Raw genomic sequence first — 19409 nt, forward strand, 5'->3', positions numbered from 1 at the left:
GCAGTGATGAGAAATAGGGAGGTGAGTATGGAAGTTAAGAAGTCACTGCATGATAGTACTGTATTGTGATCCCTACCCTGACGTATGGAAGCGAGGCATGGACCTTGCTACAGGGGAACAAGTCAAGAGAGAGCAGTAGAAATGAGTTACTTGACAGGAGCATGTGGAGTGACATGGAGGGACAGGTTGACGAATGAAGAAGTGAAGGAATGTTGTGGGGTGGATGTGGATGTGGTTGAGAAGATTAGGAGAAATACACTGAGGTGGTTTGGACATATGGAGAGAATGGAGAATGAAAGACTGACTAAGAGGGTGTATGTAGGTGAGGTGGAGGGAGGGAGAGGGAGGGGAAGACCGAGGATGAGGTGGAGGGATGGAGTTGAGAAGTATATGAGGGAGGGGAGAATGAGTTGGGGGGAGGGCAGTCAAATGGTGGGTGACAGAGCGACTTGGAGACGTTTTGTTTGCGGCCACCCTTTGTGGGATTTGGGCGTTGGGCTATAGTAGATAGATAGATAGATAGATAGATAGTTTTGCAGGGTAATTAAATTAAGAGATACCGTGTCAAGTATAGCAGAATATCATTGATTTAGCATCCAGTATTTGGGAATTTTGCCTCTTTTGACTATTTTTACTTACATGGAATACATGTAACTAATATTTTTGACATCAGCTTGAAGTTAAGGGAACCATGATGTTACTGTACAGTGTTTTACTCATAATCTACCTGTGCTGAAATTCAAAACCCAAGCTTTGGTAGATATTTAAAATTGATTCTTCAAGTATTCCCTTTCGTATGCTTGCATGTGTTTGCACCCAGTCCGTTCCACCAACGACATAAACAGATTTTGACACACACACATTTATAGCCATTACAGAATGTCATCTTTCATGTACAATATTCTTCCCACACACTGCTTCCCCTTCATACTTTGTCAGCATGGGGAAGGGTTACTACTGGCTATACTTCCTCCTAGGAAAAGGCTTGGTTCTGCAGTGGACCAAATAATGAACTGTTAGAGTTATGGTTACGAACAAATTTTCAAGTCATTGAACTGATACTGACATCGGCCAAGTCATAAAATTATAAGTCACAACAGGATGTGCAGTGCTAATTGTTGTTGAGGGGAAAAAGGAGAAAATTCTTTCTAGAAGGCTTTATGTAAGATCATGCCATGCAGTAAACTGACAGGTATGAATATTAGAGACAGTTGTACATGCATCAGAGAGACAAAGCAACATGAGGCCAAGTTAGGTAGTAAGGAAAGTGATCAGAGTGCTGTTACATTGATACTTCCTTCAAGCACAAGAGAATAGAAAACTGCCAATATATGTGGAAAGTTATTGTCATTAAATAATAGTGTTTAGCTTTGAAATAACAGTTGAACTAACTATGCAAAAATATAGGACAAGGTAAGTGTGTCTGTGATCTGCCCTGCATGTTTGGTAATTATACAGATGAAAGAGTAAGGTCCTGCACATTGGATAATTTGGTGGAGCTCTAGCCCGAGTCATGCCAAATTAATGAGTTTCAATTGTATTTTTAAGCAACACAGCACTTTTTTTTTTTTTTTTTTTTTTTTTTTTTTTTTTTTAAGGCTCCAACATACTTGCCTGCATCAGTCTCGGTCACCTAGTGTTGGCTCTCCATGTTGCTTAATCTCTGGCAGCTTCCTTATTCAGTCCCTTGTCCTAGAGGTCACACTCATTGACCTCATCACAGATCTTTTTCAGTCTGCCCCTTGCAACCGTACCTCTAACATTAATACGTCTCACTTTCTGCAGCCAATAATCATCCCCTTTCCTCTCCACATGCCCAAACCATCCCAATCTACCTCTCCTCATCACAAAATACATTCAAGTCCCATCCTACCTCTCAACTCTTCCATCGTAAACCTAGTCCCCCCAGACCTCGCACTCAGGGACACACTGCACGTCCACCTATTTATCTATCTATCTATTGCCAGACGCCTTAATCCCGTACGGGGTGGCCACAAACAAATTGCCTCCACGTCACCCTTTCCCCCGCCATTTCACTGCCCTGCTCCCAGCTCACACCCCCCCTCTCATATACCTCTCCACTCCATCCCTCCATCTCATTCTCGGCCTCCCCCTCACTCTCCCCCCCTCCACTTCACTCATATACACTCTCCTCATCAGTCTCTCACCCTCCATCCTCTCCACATGGCCAAGCCACCTCATTGTGTTCCCCCTAACGCTTCCTATCACATCCACATCCACACCACAATGCTCCTTTATATCCTCATTTGTCCACCTGTCTCTCCATGTGACTCCACAGGCTCCTCTTAAATAACTCATTTCCACTGCTCTCACTCTTGACCTGTGTCCTTCCAACAATGTCCAAGCTTCCCTTCCATATGTTAGAGTTGGTATCACAATACTGTCATGTAGTAACTTTTTTACTTCCATGCTCACTTCCCTGTTTGTTATCACTGCTTTCAAGGAACCAGCAACCTTTCTTCCTTGTTGTACCCTTTCAAGCACTTCACCCTCCAAACTTCCATCCATACTCATCACACTTCCCAAGTACTTAAACATACTCATGTTTTCCATTTCCTCACCATCCAACCTCACTGTACATTCACTGACTTCATCTATCTCAAAGACTATCACTTTACTCTTCCCAACATTCATCTTTAGATTCCGTTTCTTACACACTCTCCCAAACTCATCCACCAAGCCTTGCAGCTCCCCTTCGTCTTCACTTAACAACACAGTATCATCTGCAAACAACAGTACAGGGAGTTTCCAAATACTGTACTACCCTCTCTCACTAGGGCCACTCCAACATCCACTGCCCTACCTTGTATCTCATTTTTTACCCCAATCATGTACAGATTGAACAACCATGGAGACATGAGACATCCCTGTTTCAAACCAACCTTCAAAGAGAAAAATTCACTCAGTTCACCATCCACACACACTGCAGCCTTAGCACCATCATACATATTCTTCACAGCATTCAGCAACTTCCCATCTACTCCATATATTCTTAATACTTTCCACAATCCTTGTCTATCCACCCTGTCATATGCTTTCTCCAAATCCATGAAGGCCGCATACAACTTCTTTCCTTTCTCTAGAAACTTTTCCACTAAAGATCTAAGAATGAATATCTGATCTACACAACCTCTGCCCTTCCTAAAGCCTCCCTGTTCTTCTCCAACTAATTCCTCTGTTGTTTCCCTAACTTTGTCAATAATTATCCTACCATACATTTTTCCTGTTACACTAAGAATACAAATACTCCTATGATTATCACACACTTCTTTTTCCCCTTTTCCTTTGTACAGAGGAATAATTATACCTGACTTCCAATCCTCTGGGACTCTACCTTCCTCCCAGGCCAATCTGCACAAGTGCACATCTTCCACATCCATTCTACTACTATCTTTCCCCCATGCTTTAGCATTTCACCACACACTCCATCAATTCCTGGGGCTTTCCCCAATTTGACTTTCTTCATTGCTTCCACAACTTCTATCCTACTGATTCCTTCCTGTCTTCCCACCTTCCTCCTTCTCCCAGCCATTCCCAGCCACTTATACTCGCATTACTTCCATCCTCTGTGTTCGACAATTCCTTAAAGTGTTTCTCCATCTGCACACTTTTTCTCCCTTTTCCACTAGTAATCTACCATTTTTATCTTTCACTCCCCTACTAACTTCATTGCCACCCTTTCTGACTCTCTTCACCTCTTTCCAGAACATTTTCTTACAGTCCCTCCACTTTACACACAAATTCCTTCCAAATTCCTTATCCACTCTCTTCTTACTCACTCTTACTAATCTTTTCACCTCTCTCTTCCTTCCTACATATAACTCTCTCTTCCTAATGACTGTTGTTTCTGTACATTTGAGCCTATGAATATCCTCTTCCTTTACTGTCCAGGTCTCACCGCCATAGCGCGTTACACTTCTAGCACACACTGCTTACAAAGATCTCTTAGCATGGAGGGAGAGCCCTCTCGGTATCAGGATAGGCAACAGCTCCCTGAATTTCTTCCAACCACACCTCACTCTAGTCACTGAGCTAGTTCCGGCCCTACCTCCAGCACATAACATGGCCCCTAAACAACAAAACTTATCCACGCAGTCAAGAGACTCGCTAGCAAGATCAGTTTTTTCACACCTGACAGTCTTAGCCTGCCACACCCCACACATGAAATCAGCATTATTTTGAGTCTGCCTCTAATAACACTACATCTCTTATGCACCCACTTATCATAAACACTGCACAAGATGGCATTACTTTCCACACCCTTGTGGCAAATCACTCATGCCCACTCTCCCTCTTCTTTGACAGTACTGCCACCAGCCCTAGATACCTTCACTTTTGTTTTATCTGCATTTACTCATAAGCACTTGTCCCCCATACCATCTCTCCACTTCCTAAATCTTTCCTTCATCTCCCTTTCAGTCTCCACAGTCAACACCAAATCATCAGCATACATCTCCCGTGGAAATCCATTTCTGATGTCATGTAAGAGGGCTTCAAGCACCATGAAAAACAACAAGAGGCTCAAGACGCACCCCTGATGCCCACCAGCATTCATAGAAAACTCATCAATTAAACCTCCACTCACCCTTTCCTGGGTGCAAGTACCCACATACATAGCCCTAATCACCCTAGCCAGCCATTCCTTGATCCCAAACTTTCTCATTGCCCACTTCACCACCTCTATGGCCTCTGTCAAAGGTCTTCTCCAAATCAACAAAAACAAAGTACAGATCCCTTTTCTTTCTTATGTATTTTTCCTAAAGCTATTGAACAATGAAGATGGCATCAGTGGTCCCTTTGCCTGGCATAAACCCAAACTGGATCTCATCAATATTCACATTTTCTCTAATCATACCTTTTAGAACTCTCTGCATTTTTTCATTATCAGGTCCAATTTCCTCTTTCCATAATTTCCTCTGTCCAGGGTATCACCCTTCTCCTTGTAGACATTAACAATTACACTCCTTAGTCAATCATCTGGGACAACACACTCATATATAATCATATTTATCAAGTTTGCTACTTACCCCACTCCTATATCTCCTGAGGCTTTCAGCAGTACAGCAGTCAACCCAGACACACCTGCAGCCTTCCCCACCTGCATCCTGCCTATTGCCCTGCTCACAGTAGCAGTGTCAATCAAATGCCAAGGGCCACATGCTGGATCTGCTGGCTTCAAACCTTCACTCTCCCAGTGAAACTTCTCATTCAACAACCGGCCATAATGCTCTCTCCAGGTGCCTGTAATATCCTCACTGTTCACCACTACCGTTCCTTCATCAATATTCACACACTGCTCACCAATGACATCCCTGTTTTCCCGCTTCATCTGATTTGCCACCTTAAATATCATATTCTTCCTTTCCACACTATCATATTTAGGTTATCAAATAAAAGTCTCTGAGACTCAGACTTTGTCCTGTAAACCTCTTTTCTAGCCCTATGCTTGGCCACCAAGTATTCCTCTTTGTTACCACCTTTTTTCCATTCCCAGAAAAGCCTTCTTTTCTCCTTAACTGCAGGTTCTACACCTACATCCTACCACCAAGTTACTATGTGTCATGGTAGACCCCTTGTCCTTATACATACTGAATCAGTAACTCTCAGGAGGTTCTTCTTGAGAGCTCTGTATTGTTCTTTAACACTTCTGTCAACAGCTCTCTGTTCAGCCACCACTCTGCTGATCTTGCTGTAGAAGGCATCCCTTACTGCATGGTTTTTCAACGTCCATATTTTCCTCCTGGATGCACAGGTCCTCTTTTTCATCACCCACTCCTTAAGTATCATATCACGTATCAATAACTTGTGTTGCTGCACACACTCCTCGCTCCCTATAACTTTAACATCCCTCACTAACCTCCAATCAGCTCTCCTGACCAGGAAATAGTCTATCTGGCAGCTATTTTCCCCAGTCTCATATTTAATCAGCCTACAATTATCCCTCAGTTATCTGGACATCCATTATCTGAACAATCCACTGTCTGGACGCAATGATCTGGCTAATCGAAACCATTATTCATGCATTTTTCCATTTTATCCCGACGGCCATACCACGTTGAGTACACCGCTTCCCGTCCGATCAGTGAAGTTAAGCAACGTTGGGTCTGGTTAGTACTTGGATGGGTGACCGCCTGGGAACACCAGATGCTGTTGGCATAACTCCCTACGTGTCAAGTGGGGTTGGTGGAGGATTAGTGCCCCTCCTTGTAAAACAATTAACTCTAAGCCCTTGGCCACCCTGTTTGGGATACATGGCGTCTGGCAATGAATGAATGAATGAATGAATCCCGACAAAATACTTGCGTCCTGGTGGATATTATGGCCGCACGAACATTTTCGCCCGACCAGGCAGGTTTCATTGTTTTTTTCATGTCACTGCAGAGTATGGCCCTGCAGTGGTGATTGCTTGTCTGTGGTTGATGGGTTTGCATGACCATGGTAATTTGTTGGCTGTGACTCATAGGTCTACATGACCAGATAGACTAGTGTAAAATACCAGGAATAAGTGTTGTATGATGCACTGTAGTGACCTTTTACAATGGCTTTCAAAGCCAGGGTATGTACAGAGGGGGGCCAGGGAAGAAGTCCATTATCTGGACTGATTCACTATCCAGACATGTTGTTGGCTCTATTATGCTGAATAATTGAGTGTTTACTGTACTCTCTCTTTTTGTAAAATGTGCATTGGCCACAGTCATGTTCATTGCCTCCCCAAACTCTAGTATCCTTTCCCCGTCCTCATTTCTTGTACCATATGCACATCCCCTGTGTACTCCTTCATATCCTTGAGCTGCTTCACCTATGTGCCCCTTTAAGTCCCCTCCCAAACTACAATCTTATCATCCCCCTTACTACTTACTACACGTATTAAGTCATCCCAGAATCTATCTTTCTTTACCTCATCCAAGCCGCCTGTGGAGCATACGCCGATACAAATGAAAACATTTTCCCACCGAACAAGATTTTCATTCCTATTATCCTTTCACTGACATTCATGACATATTCCACCCATTTCTTCTGAACCAGCACACCCACACCACCATATCAAGCTGCCCTACCCTGCCAGAATAACTTGTAATGACAATCCCTCCTAGCAGTCATTCTGGCTGATCCTCCCCTATACTTGACTTTTTGCACACATCCAGCATCCACCCACCTCCTACTCAATGCCTTAACTACTTCCCACATTCCATGATGCCACTCTGATTCCCTTGGATGGTTTAGTTTCCTCAGGTTTGCTTTGATTCTCTGTCTTTTTTGTCATAATTGGTAAAAGTAACAGGGAGAGCAGACTACAGGCCCACCCACCCCAAAGTTCCCAGCATGGGATCTGGGACCCATGGCCCACCAGCTGTGACCAGTGGCTGCGGCAGTGGTCTCAGGGCACCCTACCAGGACAGCAACAGGGACACTGTTCGAGCACGCCTTGGGCCTGTAACTGTCCCGCCATTATACACCCACTGATAGGGCAGCCTCCTGGGGCACTACTCCCAGGCTTGGGCCCCTCTCTATTGGGCAGAACCGCAGTACCCTATACCCTCTAGCACAGGTTCGAGCCCCATCCCATCCCAGCCCCCAAATCTCTGCTTGTGGAGCCCTCGTCATGCCTCCATTCAATAAGTCTGCTACTAGGTAGCTGGGGCAGAGTTTTCTGGCCGCATGCCCTTGTTGACGTCAGCCACTGTGATGTAGTGGGATATGTTGTGTACTGTAATATGTAAAGCACATGTAAGGTAGTGCATGAGATAGTTAGAGGACGCATTTAGGAGAGTATGCTGGTCTACTCTCCATGTTAATGTCACACTGAAAAGGTCAGTAAAAGGGGATGGTCAGATATTCTGGTAGCTAGTGAAACAGGAGTTCCAGTTCTTTCTGTCACCAGGATTCCCTTTCCCCTTGGGAGTACCACCCTGATCGGCTGGTGCTACAGCATACACCCTGAGTGACTGTGCAATTATAATATTACATACCTAACATTACATATATAACATTAACAGTATGTTAATTTTCTATAATTTTTATAGGTTCACCTCCATGTTTAAACAGTCATTCATCAATGTACAGTCATGAGCAAAAGTTCATACAGCCATGATTGTCTTTTCTTCCCTAATTCTCATTCCTCCCCAAGTGACAAATACTTTCTTCTCATGCTCTTTAGTCATGTGCTCCTGTTGCTATTATATAAAAATAGTTTAGGTAACATCAACAGTCACAGCCAGCAGAGAAATGTCAGCATACTTTTATTTTTACGTCATCTTTAGCCTGTGTTGCGGTTCTCTTCATTTTCGTAGTTACAAGAATTATCCTTGCAGAGTGTCATTGCAAGGGTGCATACTGGTCCACAAAGGGAAAGTATCTGGTACAGTACATGTGTTGGGATCATATTGTATGATAGTGAAATGCTGGGTGTCAAAGAGGAAGATATGGTGTGAATGGAATGAAATGGCCTGAGAATGATCCAGTGGATATGTAGAATAATGCTGGATGATGAGATAGCCATAGAAGAGCTGAGGAGAAAGTTGGAGGTGGAGAGCATCAAGAAGGAAGTACAAAAGAAGAGATTGAGGTGGTTTAGTCATGCCAAGAAGACAGACCCAGGGAGTTCATGATGAAGTGTAGAAGTGCAGGTATAGAGGTAGCAGGCCGTCAACAGAGAGATAGAATGAGGAGGACAAGGGACAGTGCGATGTGTGTGAACTTTAGATCTAGATGCATCCATGATACATGAAAACCAAACATAAAATGAAAGTGACGATTATGATGAAGTGAGGGAAGCAAATTAATGTTATACAGTATACCAGTATATTAAGTGTGTATGCCAACGTCTGCAGTATGTTATTACAGCAGGTAACCTCATCATATGAATTCCAAACATTCATTTTTTTTAATAGGGAAGTAAAATTGGGCAGAGTCTGTTAATGTATGGTATATTGGATAGCTTCAAAAGAATTTTCTGTATGAGATGTTTAATGAGGGTTGCCAAGTAGAGTGTGGCCAGAACTTGGTAGGGGATGTCACTCACCACCTTGAGGTAGGGAAATCAGCCATAATGACACAGCTAAGTCCAAGCTAATGCTGTGTATGTTACTGTTTTGTACACATCTCTTACAAGTGTACTGTAGTCTGTGCAGTTACCTATTGCCATAGGAGAGGAGAAAAGCAATTACATACTCCCTGTGTGTTGTTGAGGTAACTAACAGTAGTATGAGCTTTCAAAAAAAAAAAAAAAGAGAGAGAGAGAGAGAGAGAGATAAAAGAGTGAGCCTAAGGAAAAGTTCTCTGAGGCTCAAACTAAAGTACTTGATTGAGCATGGAGGTAATGACAGGAAGATGCTTTGAGATGGGTGGGGTACTTTATTTTAAGAAAACTGGATGTAACAGTTTCAACTGAAACTAGATTAGAAGTGTTCTGAGAGTACAGTGATGCCATGCCCAAACCTTGATCTGTCACTTTGACTTATGATCACTCCCCATCAAAACTGAATTACTTGATGTAGTGGTGTCTACTTCTTTCCTCACTTTATTTTTCTTTTCTGTGGCAGCCCTCCTGTCTTATTTCTCCCATGCTTCCTGTCAGTTTTTCTTACAATCCTTCTCACTTCACGTGGCTCTGCACTGAGTGACAAGCCTGATGGTATCCTATAACCCAGGAAACCATTTACATTGCTAGATGGCAACCATATAACCAAATAACAGAGTAATGTGGAACCTACTTGGTGGAAAGGTGTAATATAACCAAATAACAGAGTAATGTGGAACCTACTTGGTGGAAAGGTGTAATATAACCAAATAACAGAGTAATGTGGAACCTACTTGGTGGAAAGATGTAATATAACCAAATAACAGAGTAATGTGGAACCTTCTTGGTGGAAAGATGTAAATGCATCATCCATCCAGGAACCAAACCTCCACACTCTGCTGTCTGCCACAAGGGAACATCAGTTCATTGCATGGAACTGCCCTGAACAGTCAGTTACTTGCCTGCATATGATGGATCTGCTCGGCTACACATACCAGGGTTATTCAACAGCAACAACAACAACAACAGCTTATCCCCACACACACTGTATGTGCCAACTTTGATTCAAACTGGATCAGACATTCATGATATAATGTCATGCCCTAAACTTTGACCTTGACCTTTGATCAGTCTGTATAAAAACTGAATCATCTTCTGAGACCCACTTTATGTCTCAGTGGAGAACCACAGTGGATCAAAAATTTGTGAGATATTGTATTTGCATACATACATACAGTACATTGCTGTGGACTCAGTGACAATAGCTCTATCTTCATCATTAATTAAATAAAAGGGAAAAGAAGATATGTTTGGGGAGAGAAGAAGGAGAATGTTTGAAGTGAATGAATGGGTAAAAGCAAAGAAAGATATTGCAGGACTATGGGAGTAAGTGCAGAGGGATATATGTGTTATTGATGTGGGTTAAGATGACAGTAAACTGTTAAAGAAGGTGGTAGTAGTAGAAGTAGTAGTAATTGTTCCCTAGGCAGTCTGGCCGAACAGCCCCGAGTCCTTAGGAAGGCCATGGCCAAGACCAGGCTTTCCCACAGAGCTCTCAAAGAGTGTATGTTGTGTTGTTGGCGTAGGTGATTGTGTGCAATGCAGTCTTCCATAATGTGCTTAATAGTATGGGGTGCTGTGTTGCATCCTGGACAGGCATCAGTGACGGAGTCATCCAGCCACTTCTGGTAGCTTATGTGGGCTGGATGGTGCCCGCATCTCAGCCTGGCCAGGTGGACCCTGTCCTCACGAAGGAGATAGGATTCAGAAGGGTAGATGTCAGGAGGCCGTGCATGCAGCTATGTGTTGTCTTTAAGTGACTGAATGGAGCGGCTAGTGTTCTGAGTGTGGATATGCTTCTGGAAGCTGGTCTGAGGTGGGCGAAGGGGGAGAGATGACAGTATTTGTGCATGGTATCGTGTGCTGGGTGTTGTTTTGATGTTCCTTGGTGGTGGGTGGATGTGCTGCCATGTAATATAGTGGATGTTGTGGGTTTGTGGAGGATGCAGCAAGATGTTAGAGAAGGTAATATAGTAGTGCATTAAGCTGTACAACAACAACAACAAACTCCTCATTAGAATATATTGTTGCAGGAAGGAAGCAATTGGAGTAGAGTGATATCTGCTGCTTCACGTTGTGTATGAATTGTATTCGGCTACACCATCCTTTAGTAAGGTGCCTCCACGTCAGATTGTACAGGTGAGTAGGAAATTGTGACAACTGTATCATACCTGTATTGCATGACTGTTGACAATTCAGGCAATGCATTAGGTAGTGTTGATCAGTGCAATTTACTAGCCCAATCACTTCCAAATATTAGGCAGTTTAACTAATGTTGTGAACTACTGTATGGCTTCAGTCATTTCTAAGCATTAAGATATTTTGACCAATGCACCACATGTTGAGCTTAATCATTTGCTAAGCATTTGGAAGTTTTGATAGTTTTACCTGACTGTGAGCTCTCATACTTCATGCCAAGGATAGTAGGATTGTATGTTGGGTGTAACATGCTTAGTAAGTGACATATCCATCCTCCTGCAGCATGGATTTGAGTGAAGTAGTACAAAAGTTGAACAGCCTGGCCCCTTTGACTCTGGCAGAATCTTGGGACAATGTAGGACTTCTGGTGGAACCTTACAGCAAAAAGTAAGTTTTCTTTAGGTAAAACCTCATTAACTAACAAAAGATTTAAATGTATGGTATTTAATTTTCTGATAATGTGCAATTTTACACTCTCCAATCCCTCCTTTTGAATGCATCATAGGAAGTAGCATTCAGTTTCATACAAAACCCCACAGGCATTAGAAGTGGTGATGGGAGATCATCATAGACTTGGGAATCTGAGGAATGAGTACTGTGATCCCTTGGTTATAGGGCATAGTTGGTACCATGCTTAGTATGTGATAACGAAAGCACAGAACCTATAGGATTTATCCTAATTGGTACTAGGCACCCCAATTGTAAACCCAAATTTTTCCCTTTTACAGCAATTTAAGCCCACTAAATACGTGAATATTGTTATGGTAAGTATCAGTAACACACACATTGACATGGTTAGGTTAATAGAAAATTATGAAAAGGGCACAATAAGGAAGAAACATGTACCATTTGGAGACCTGAGATGGGCTTGAAGTAAGGAGTTCTAAGACTAGAGGTGGAGAGTTTGTAGACCTGACTACAAACGTCTTAAGTAGGGCCTGATCTTCGAATCCCTCAGAACCAGATTTTGCACAATCATTGTTAGCAGAAACCAGCTAAGGTGCACAATAAAAAAGTTTTCTAGCCAGAATTTGCAATAACAGCAGGAATGCAGATTTTTGTCCAGCATTGATAACGAAGACCACTATAACCAAGTGTGTGATAACCAAGGGATCACTGCGTAATGCCTCATGGGGCTTGAAGTACAAGTATCACATGGGTAGTCCATTCATAGAACAGAAGCCAGCGGCAGCACAGAATGGCAGCCCAAAATAGTGTTGCTCATAACAAGGTGTTCCCAGCCACCTTCTTCTTCTTAATTGAATTAGGAGTGTTTTTTCTGGCCTGGCCACAATCAAGGTCAGCGAACCTTGTCCACTGTAGATGACACACACTTGACAGCCATGGCCACATGGAGGAGACCAGGACTTCGCAAAATAAATGACAGAACTGCCTGAACTATCAGGGATGCAAACCAAATGAATATTTTTGCAATGTGTATTGCAGTACTCATCCTTCATGAAGAGGAGGAAGTAGGTGCCTTCCATGTTGCCCTTACATGTGAGCCTCACTTGTAAACAAGAGCATCAAATGACATTCCATTATTATTACACAACTCCCTATATTTGTATACCTCTCAAACCAATAAAAACATAAGATTCACCAAAAAAAATATATATATATATATATACAGTTTCAAACAACAGACAACACATACTAGACAGCCACAACCAGAACTCTGTAGAGAAGGAGACAGTGGATGGGCAGTGATGGTGATGAAATGCAAGAAGAGACACATAAAACCATAACCTAATCCAAATTGATCTCTCACAAGATATAATCATAATACCAAATTTCAAGAAAGGAGAATGGGAGGACAAACATCATCATCATCCAATCTAGTGTTGCCCCATTAAGAGCATAAAAGCCTGGGGCTGGGAAAGTTGGTCCTCACATTTAAGATGAGAGTGACCAGCCTCACTCATTCCTGAGTGGCATTATGCAAGCAATAAACCCCAACCACCCCTTGGATATAAACCTGCATAGGCTTAATGTGATTGGAGTGCCTTAAGTGCCCACTAAACCACCAGGTGCCATAATTTGGTTATATGGTTACCACCCAGCATAGTAGATGGTTTCCTGGTGTACAGGAAATCATTTGGCTTATCACTCAGTGTAGAGTCACCTGTAGACAGAAGGAAGAGAAAAAAATGAAGGAAAGAAGGACAGAAGAGGAAGGATGGCAAGAAGGAAGAGAGGAAAAGGCAGGCATCTGAGAGCAACACTACATCAAGTGAGTGGATGGTGAGCACGCCCACCAACATTTAACAAAAAAGACTTTGGAAAAATATACTGCCTAAGTAGAAAACAAAATTAAGAACAAAAACTTACTTGATATTTCACAAATAAGTAAGGCAATGAAGAATGTAGCTGATAATGTATTAAAAAGAAAAATGAGGCAAAAATGTGTGAAGGAGAGTATGGTGCCAGAGAAACCCTGGATAACTTATATAATTATATAATGCTCTGTACTTAAAGCAGAAGAAACAAACTCCATTATAAAAAAGGAGTTAACCAGATATGAGCTGAATGAAACCGAAGAAAGAAAAGACCATAAAAACAGAAGCAAATCTCTTGGGAAAATGTAGAGAGAGGAAGAAATGCAAGACATCAGTTTGTATGACACAGAAGGGAGACTACTGGATGAGGACAGAGCAAGAGAGGATCTAGTGAAATGTTGGGAAAGTGTTTATAGCAAACATAATAAGTGCATAAGTGAAGTATGGAATGAGCAGATCAAACAGACCTACCTAGAAACATTACAAGCACATGGTGAAAAGTGAAAGTCAAAGAGATAGCATTCCCAGAGCAGTTACTAAAACATATAGATATGGCTGTTCATACAGTATTGAAATAGAAATGAAACCAATGAAGAAACTGCAGATCACTGAAAAAGCAGTAAAATATGCAGCACAAAATATTAAGAATAAGAAAGCATCAAGTCCAAGGACCGGACAAAACGTGAAATGAACAAAGCACTGACTGAAAATGAAACATTTAAATACCTTGACAGAAATCTTCATACAATAACTGAAACCTCAAGAAAAACCAGAGGAGTGGAAATCATCCATCCCAAAAGGCAAAAAGCTCACAGCAAAAAATTTAAGACTAATTACTCTAACCAACATTTCATTACTGGTCACTGGGGGTGCCTATCATCCACTCACTCAGTGTAGTGGTACTCTATTTCAGGGTAACTCTACATTTAGTGACAAGGCAAATGATTTCCTGTAAACCAGGGAATCATTTAATATGCCGGGTGGTAACCTTATAACCAACCAACACATGTTCCCTACGTGTCAGCAAATGGGTTGGCAGAGAGTTAGAGCCCCTCCTCAGAAAACAGCTGATTAAAAATACAAACAAAATGCCTCACCCCAGGACAGACCAACAGGTGACAACCAAGGACCGGACAAAGGACAGGGTACGCATTGAAATATGGAATGCAAAAGGTGTGAATGATGAGGTGAAAGTGAGATTGTCCAGGTGCTTGAGGGTGCAAAAGTGAATATATGTTGATTAACAGAGACTAAATGGTGAGGTGAGAATATGAGAGAGTGGGAGTATGGATGGGGTATATGAGCGGGAGTAGGTGAGAATGAGAGGGCAAAAGAGGGTGTATGTATTGTTGTTTGCAAGAGATGGAAGGAGAATACAGTATGAATCAGTTGGCTGAAGGATTGTGTGGGTAAGATTGTAAGTAGGAATACAAACGTGGGCAATTGTGTGTATGTGTCAATGCAAAATTGTACAAGCAGAGCGAAAGAAGAGTTCAGGGCAAATGTGGAAGCTTGCATGGAAGAGTATGAGAGGAATGAGAGTGTTTTTGAATGGAGATATGATTGAAGAAGTAGGAAATGTGAAGGTGGATGGAGTAGTTGGTGAGTGGGGTGTGCCTATAGAAGTAGATGAGAATGGCAATGCTCTAGTGGACGTTTGTGTGGGAAGGTGGTTGGTGATAGCCAACACTCTCTTTAGACACAAAATGATACACAAGTATAAGTGGCAGGTGATGAGAAGGGTGGTTGGTGAACTGAGTGGATGGAAGGCAATGATTGATTACCCAGTACATATATGTGGATGAGAGAATGAGAAGATGTGTAATGGATGCAAGAGCATACAGAGGTTGGGGAGTGGACTTCTGAAAGTCAAGGTACAAATGCAATGGATGAACAGAATTAGGGAAGGACAGGAGGAAGTAGTCCCTACAAGGAGGAAAAAGGTTTAAGGAGGATGGAAAAAAGACAGAATATAAAAGAGACGTGGAGGAGAAATTTGGTAAATATGATTTGAAGCAGATGGGGGAGGTGGAAGATGTGTGCTAGATATTCACAGAAGAAATCTGTGCAGCATGTGAGGTGGTGTGTGGGGTGAAGAGAAGACAAGTGCAAGGAACAGGATGGTGGAATGAAGAGGTAAGACAGGCTTTGGCACAAAATAAGAAAGCATATAGTGAGTGGATGGGAAGTAGAGGCATGGAGGAAATTGAGAGATGGAAGAGAGAGTTATGTAGAGAGAAAGAGAGAGGTGAAAAGATTAGTAAGAGAGAGTATGAAGAGAGTGGATGAGGAATTTGGAAGGAATTTTAGTATAAAGTGGAGGGAACATAAGAAAATGTTCTGGAAGGAGATAAAGAGAGTTAGACAGGGTGATAAAGTGGTTAGTGGGGGAGTGAAGGATAATAATGGCAGATTGATGGCGGAGAATGAAGAAAAAGTGAACAGATGGAGAGAGAACTTTAAGGAACTGTTAAACATAGAGCTTGAAAGTAATGTGACTATAAGTAGCTGGAGAATGGATGGGAGAAGGAGGGAGGTGAGAAAGGAGGAAGAGATCAGTAGGATGGAAGTAGTAGAAGCAATGAAGAAAATCAATTTTTAAGCCCCAGGAATTGACTGAGTGTGTGGTGTAAAATGCTGAAACAGGGGGGAGAGATAATGGTAGAATGGATATGGAAGATGTGTAGACTGGCGTGGGAGGAAGGTAGAGTCCTGGAGGATTGGAAGTCAGGTATAATTGTTCCCCTGGACAGTGGAAAAGGGGAAAAAGAAGAGTGTGGTAATCATAGGGGCAATTGTCTTCTTAGTGTAATAGGAAAAGTATATGGTAGGATACTTATTGACAGAGTTAGGGAAAGAAAAGAGGAATTAGTTCGAGAAGAACAGGGAGGTTTTAAGAAAGGAAGGTTGTGTAGATCAGATATTCATCCTTTGGTCTGTAGTGGAAAACTTTCTAGAGAAGGGAAAGAAGTTGTATGGGGAATTCATGGATTTGGGGAAAGCATATGACAGGGTGGATCAACAAGGAATGTGGAATATGTTAAGACTATACGGAATTAACGGGAGGCTGTTGAATGCTGTGAATAGTATGTATGAGGGTGCTAATGCTGCAGTGCTTGTGGATGGTGAACTGAGTGACTTTTTCTGTCGGAATGTTGGATTGAAACAGGAACGTGTCATGTCTTCATGGCTGTTCATTCTATATACAGATGGGGTTATGAAAGAGATACAAAGTAGGGCAGTGAATTGGAGAAGCCTTAATGAGAGAGGGCAGCATTTGGAAACTTCCTGTACTTTTGTTTGCAGATGATACTACTGCATGCTGTTAAGGGAAGACGAAGGGGAACTGCAAGGCTTGGCGAATGAGTTTGGGAGTGTGTGTAAGAAACGGAATCTCAAGGTCAATGCAATGTAGGGAAGAATAAAGTTGTGGTTTCGAGAGAAATTAAGTTACTGAATATACAGTAAGGATTAATGAGGAGGAAATGGAAAATGTTAGTGCAATTAAGTGATTGGGTAGTGTGTTGAGTAAGGATGAAAGTTTGGAGAATGAAATGCTTGAAAGGGTACAGCAAGGAAGAAAGGTAACTGGTTCTTTGAAAGCAGTGATAAGAATCAGGAAATTGAGCTTGGAAATAAAAAAGTCACTGCATGATTGTACCATGATATCAACTCTAATGTATGGAAGCAGAGCTTGGAACTTGTGGAAGGGCACCAGTCAAGAGTGAGAGCTGTGGAAATGAGTTATTTGAGAGCAGGATATGGTGTTACATGGAGAGAGAGAGACTGACAAATAAGGAAATGAAGGAGCTTTGTGGTGCGGATGTGGATGTGACAGAAAGTGTTAGGAGAAATATACTGAGGTGGTTTGGCCATGTGGAGAGGATGGAAAGCGACAGACTGACTAGGAGAGTGTATGTAAGGGAGACGGAGTGGGGGGAGTGGGAGGGGGAGGCTGAAATTGAGATGGAGGGATGGAGTGGAGTGGTATATGAGAGGGGGGGGGGGCTGGGGGGAGGGGAGTGAATGGCAGGGGACAGGGCGACATGGAGGCAATTTGTTTGTGGCCACCCCTTATGGGAATAAGGCATCTGGCAATAATAAGGTAGATAGAACATTTCATACAAACTTAACCCCTAAAGCGCAGCCAATGGACAGCCGACCCCCCCCGGGTGGCGAGGTTGTATCGTGGTCTGAGGAAAATATTAGCCAAAAATCAGAGATTAACCCTAGAACATTATACTTGGTATGTCAGATAGTACTTACATTCAGCTTTCTCCAGAGACAGGTGTTGAGCCTTCATGGACTACCCAAGGACTTGTGGAGACTTGCAAAGTTGGGTAACAAAATCTTCATATTCACACCTCCAGCAACCTGGTTTTCCCTCTACCACAGCCTCATTCTGTCACAGTAAACTTTATACTACAACATATAGGTAGTTTGGAATCCGTATTTGTACAATAAGCACTGAAAATAAGGCTAAAATCAACGAAGCGTACGGCTGACATGCAGCGCGGTGGCAGTCTTCCCGTCACTCAACAAACATTTCCATTTTCACAGCTAAAAACACGTATACTACATTATTTTCAATCATATTACTTCCCAAAAGATCACCACGGCGCGCTTTTTATTCTGCCTTACACCCGTCACTTTATTCTCGTTCCTGTCGGCCGCTCGCACTGACTCGGAAGAGCTAGAACTCACCATAATGTCACTTTGAAAGCCTGCGGTAAACTGACGCTAAACAGGGGTAAACCGTGCGAAAAAAAGCTAGTGTGACAACTGGGGAAACAAGCATTTCCTATTAGCATAAACTGCTTGTGAGAGGAGAGCGCAGATTTACAGTTCTGAGCAGTCAGAGCGCTGCCATGTATCACAGCCAGGCTGGCCGGGCCGTGGTGGTGGGGGGAGGGGGGAAAAACGCGATACTGTACTTGGCAACAACGGAGGTCAGTAGTACAAAGGTAAAGTATGCTAATTGTAGCTAAAGGGTGGTGGTACTGATAGACAATACCAGCTGGAACATCCTTGCCCGCATTTATTCAAAATTAACTCGAATCGCAAATGCGATGATCCGCTGTTATGTCCTTTTTGGCGAGCGTCGCAAACGTGACGACCCGCGCTTTAGGGGTTAAGAGGATTCATACGAACTATTCATGTGTTTTGCTAGGAGACAAAATAGATAAACACTTGGTGATTAATGATGCAGTAAAGGAAAATCCTGTGTGATTCACACACAGAAGAATTGAGGAAAACCTGCTCACACTACAGTACCGCATCGAAGACGCATTCTGGTGGAAGAGAACGTTAATATTAATAGCCATCAGTTTTTCAAAAATATTCAATTTAATACAAAGAGGCAAAATAATTGAAACACTAGTTGCCAACAAGATACATGCATTACTGAAAGATGCAGTGGCAGAGATATACTAAGTTAACAGTACAGGTACAGCCTTAAAGCTTCATGACAGTGTTAAAGAAGAAATATCAGTATTCAATGGGATAAGGCAAGGATACACTGGATCTGCAGTATTGTTTAAACTGATAGCATAAATTTTAATGAAGGAACTTGAAAGGAAAGACACAAGTTTTTGGATGAGACCTTCAAAAATTGATTTACTTTTCTTTGCTGACAACTGCCTACTCTTAGCCCACTCTATTGAAGAAGCAGCCAACAACTTGGAATAGAAATCTGTAAGAACTGTGGCCTAGAAGTAAATAAGAAGAGTAATGTTGTACTGCAATATACAACGTGGGTAAACAGGCAGCAGAAATTAGTGGAATCAGAGTGACAGATACCATCAAATATTTTGACGTGACAGTAGAAAACA

At 42.4% G+C, this 19409-nt stretch overlaps 1 protein-coding gene and 1 non-coding gene across 2 annotated transcripts in view; both read left to right on the forward strand.

Annotated features, from left to right (window-relative positions):
* Ciao1 (cytosolic iron-sulfur assembly component 1) overlaps positions 1–19409 on the forward strand; it is a 120851-nt gene that overhangs the window by 35316 nt on the left and 66126 nt on the right. The window contains exons 2-3 of the mRNA XM_080282205.1: positions 11134–11239; positions 11582–11686. Coding sequence (XP_080138331.1) covers positions 11181–11239; positions 11582–11686 — 164 coding nt within the window. The 5' untranslated portion in view covers positions 11134–11180. The remainder of the gene's footprint in view (positions 1–11133; positions 11240–11581; positions 11687–19409) is intronic.
* LOC145412303 (5S ribosomal RNA) lies at positions 6059–6177 on the forward strand. Its single transcript, XR_013899563.1, has one exon. It is a non-coding gene; the product is annotated as a 5S ribosomal RNA (ribosomal RNA).

Source organism: Coenobita brevimanus, chromosome 92 (assembly GCF_032717465.1).
Source record: "Coenobita brevimanus isolate Jiangsu-jjx chromosome 92, ASM3271746v2, whole genome shotgun sequence".
NCBI classification, from domain to species: Eukaryota; Metazoa; Arthropoda; class Malacostraca; order Decapoda; family Coenobitidae; genus Coenobita; species Coenobita brevimanus.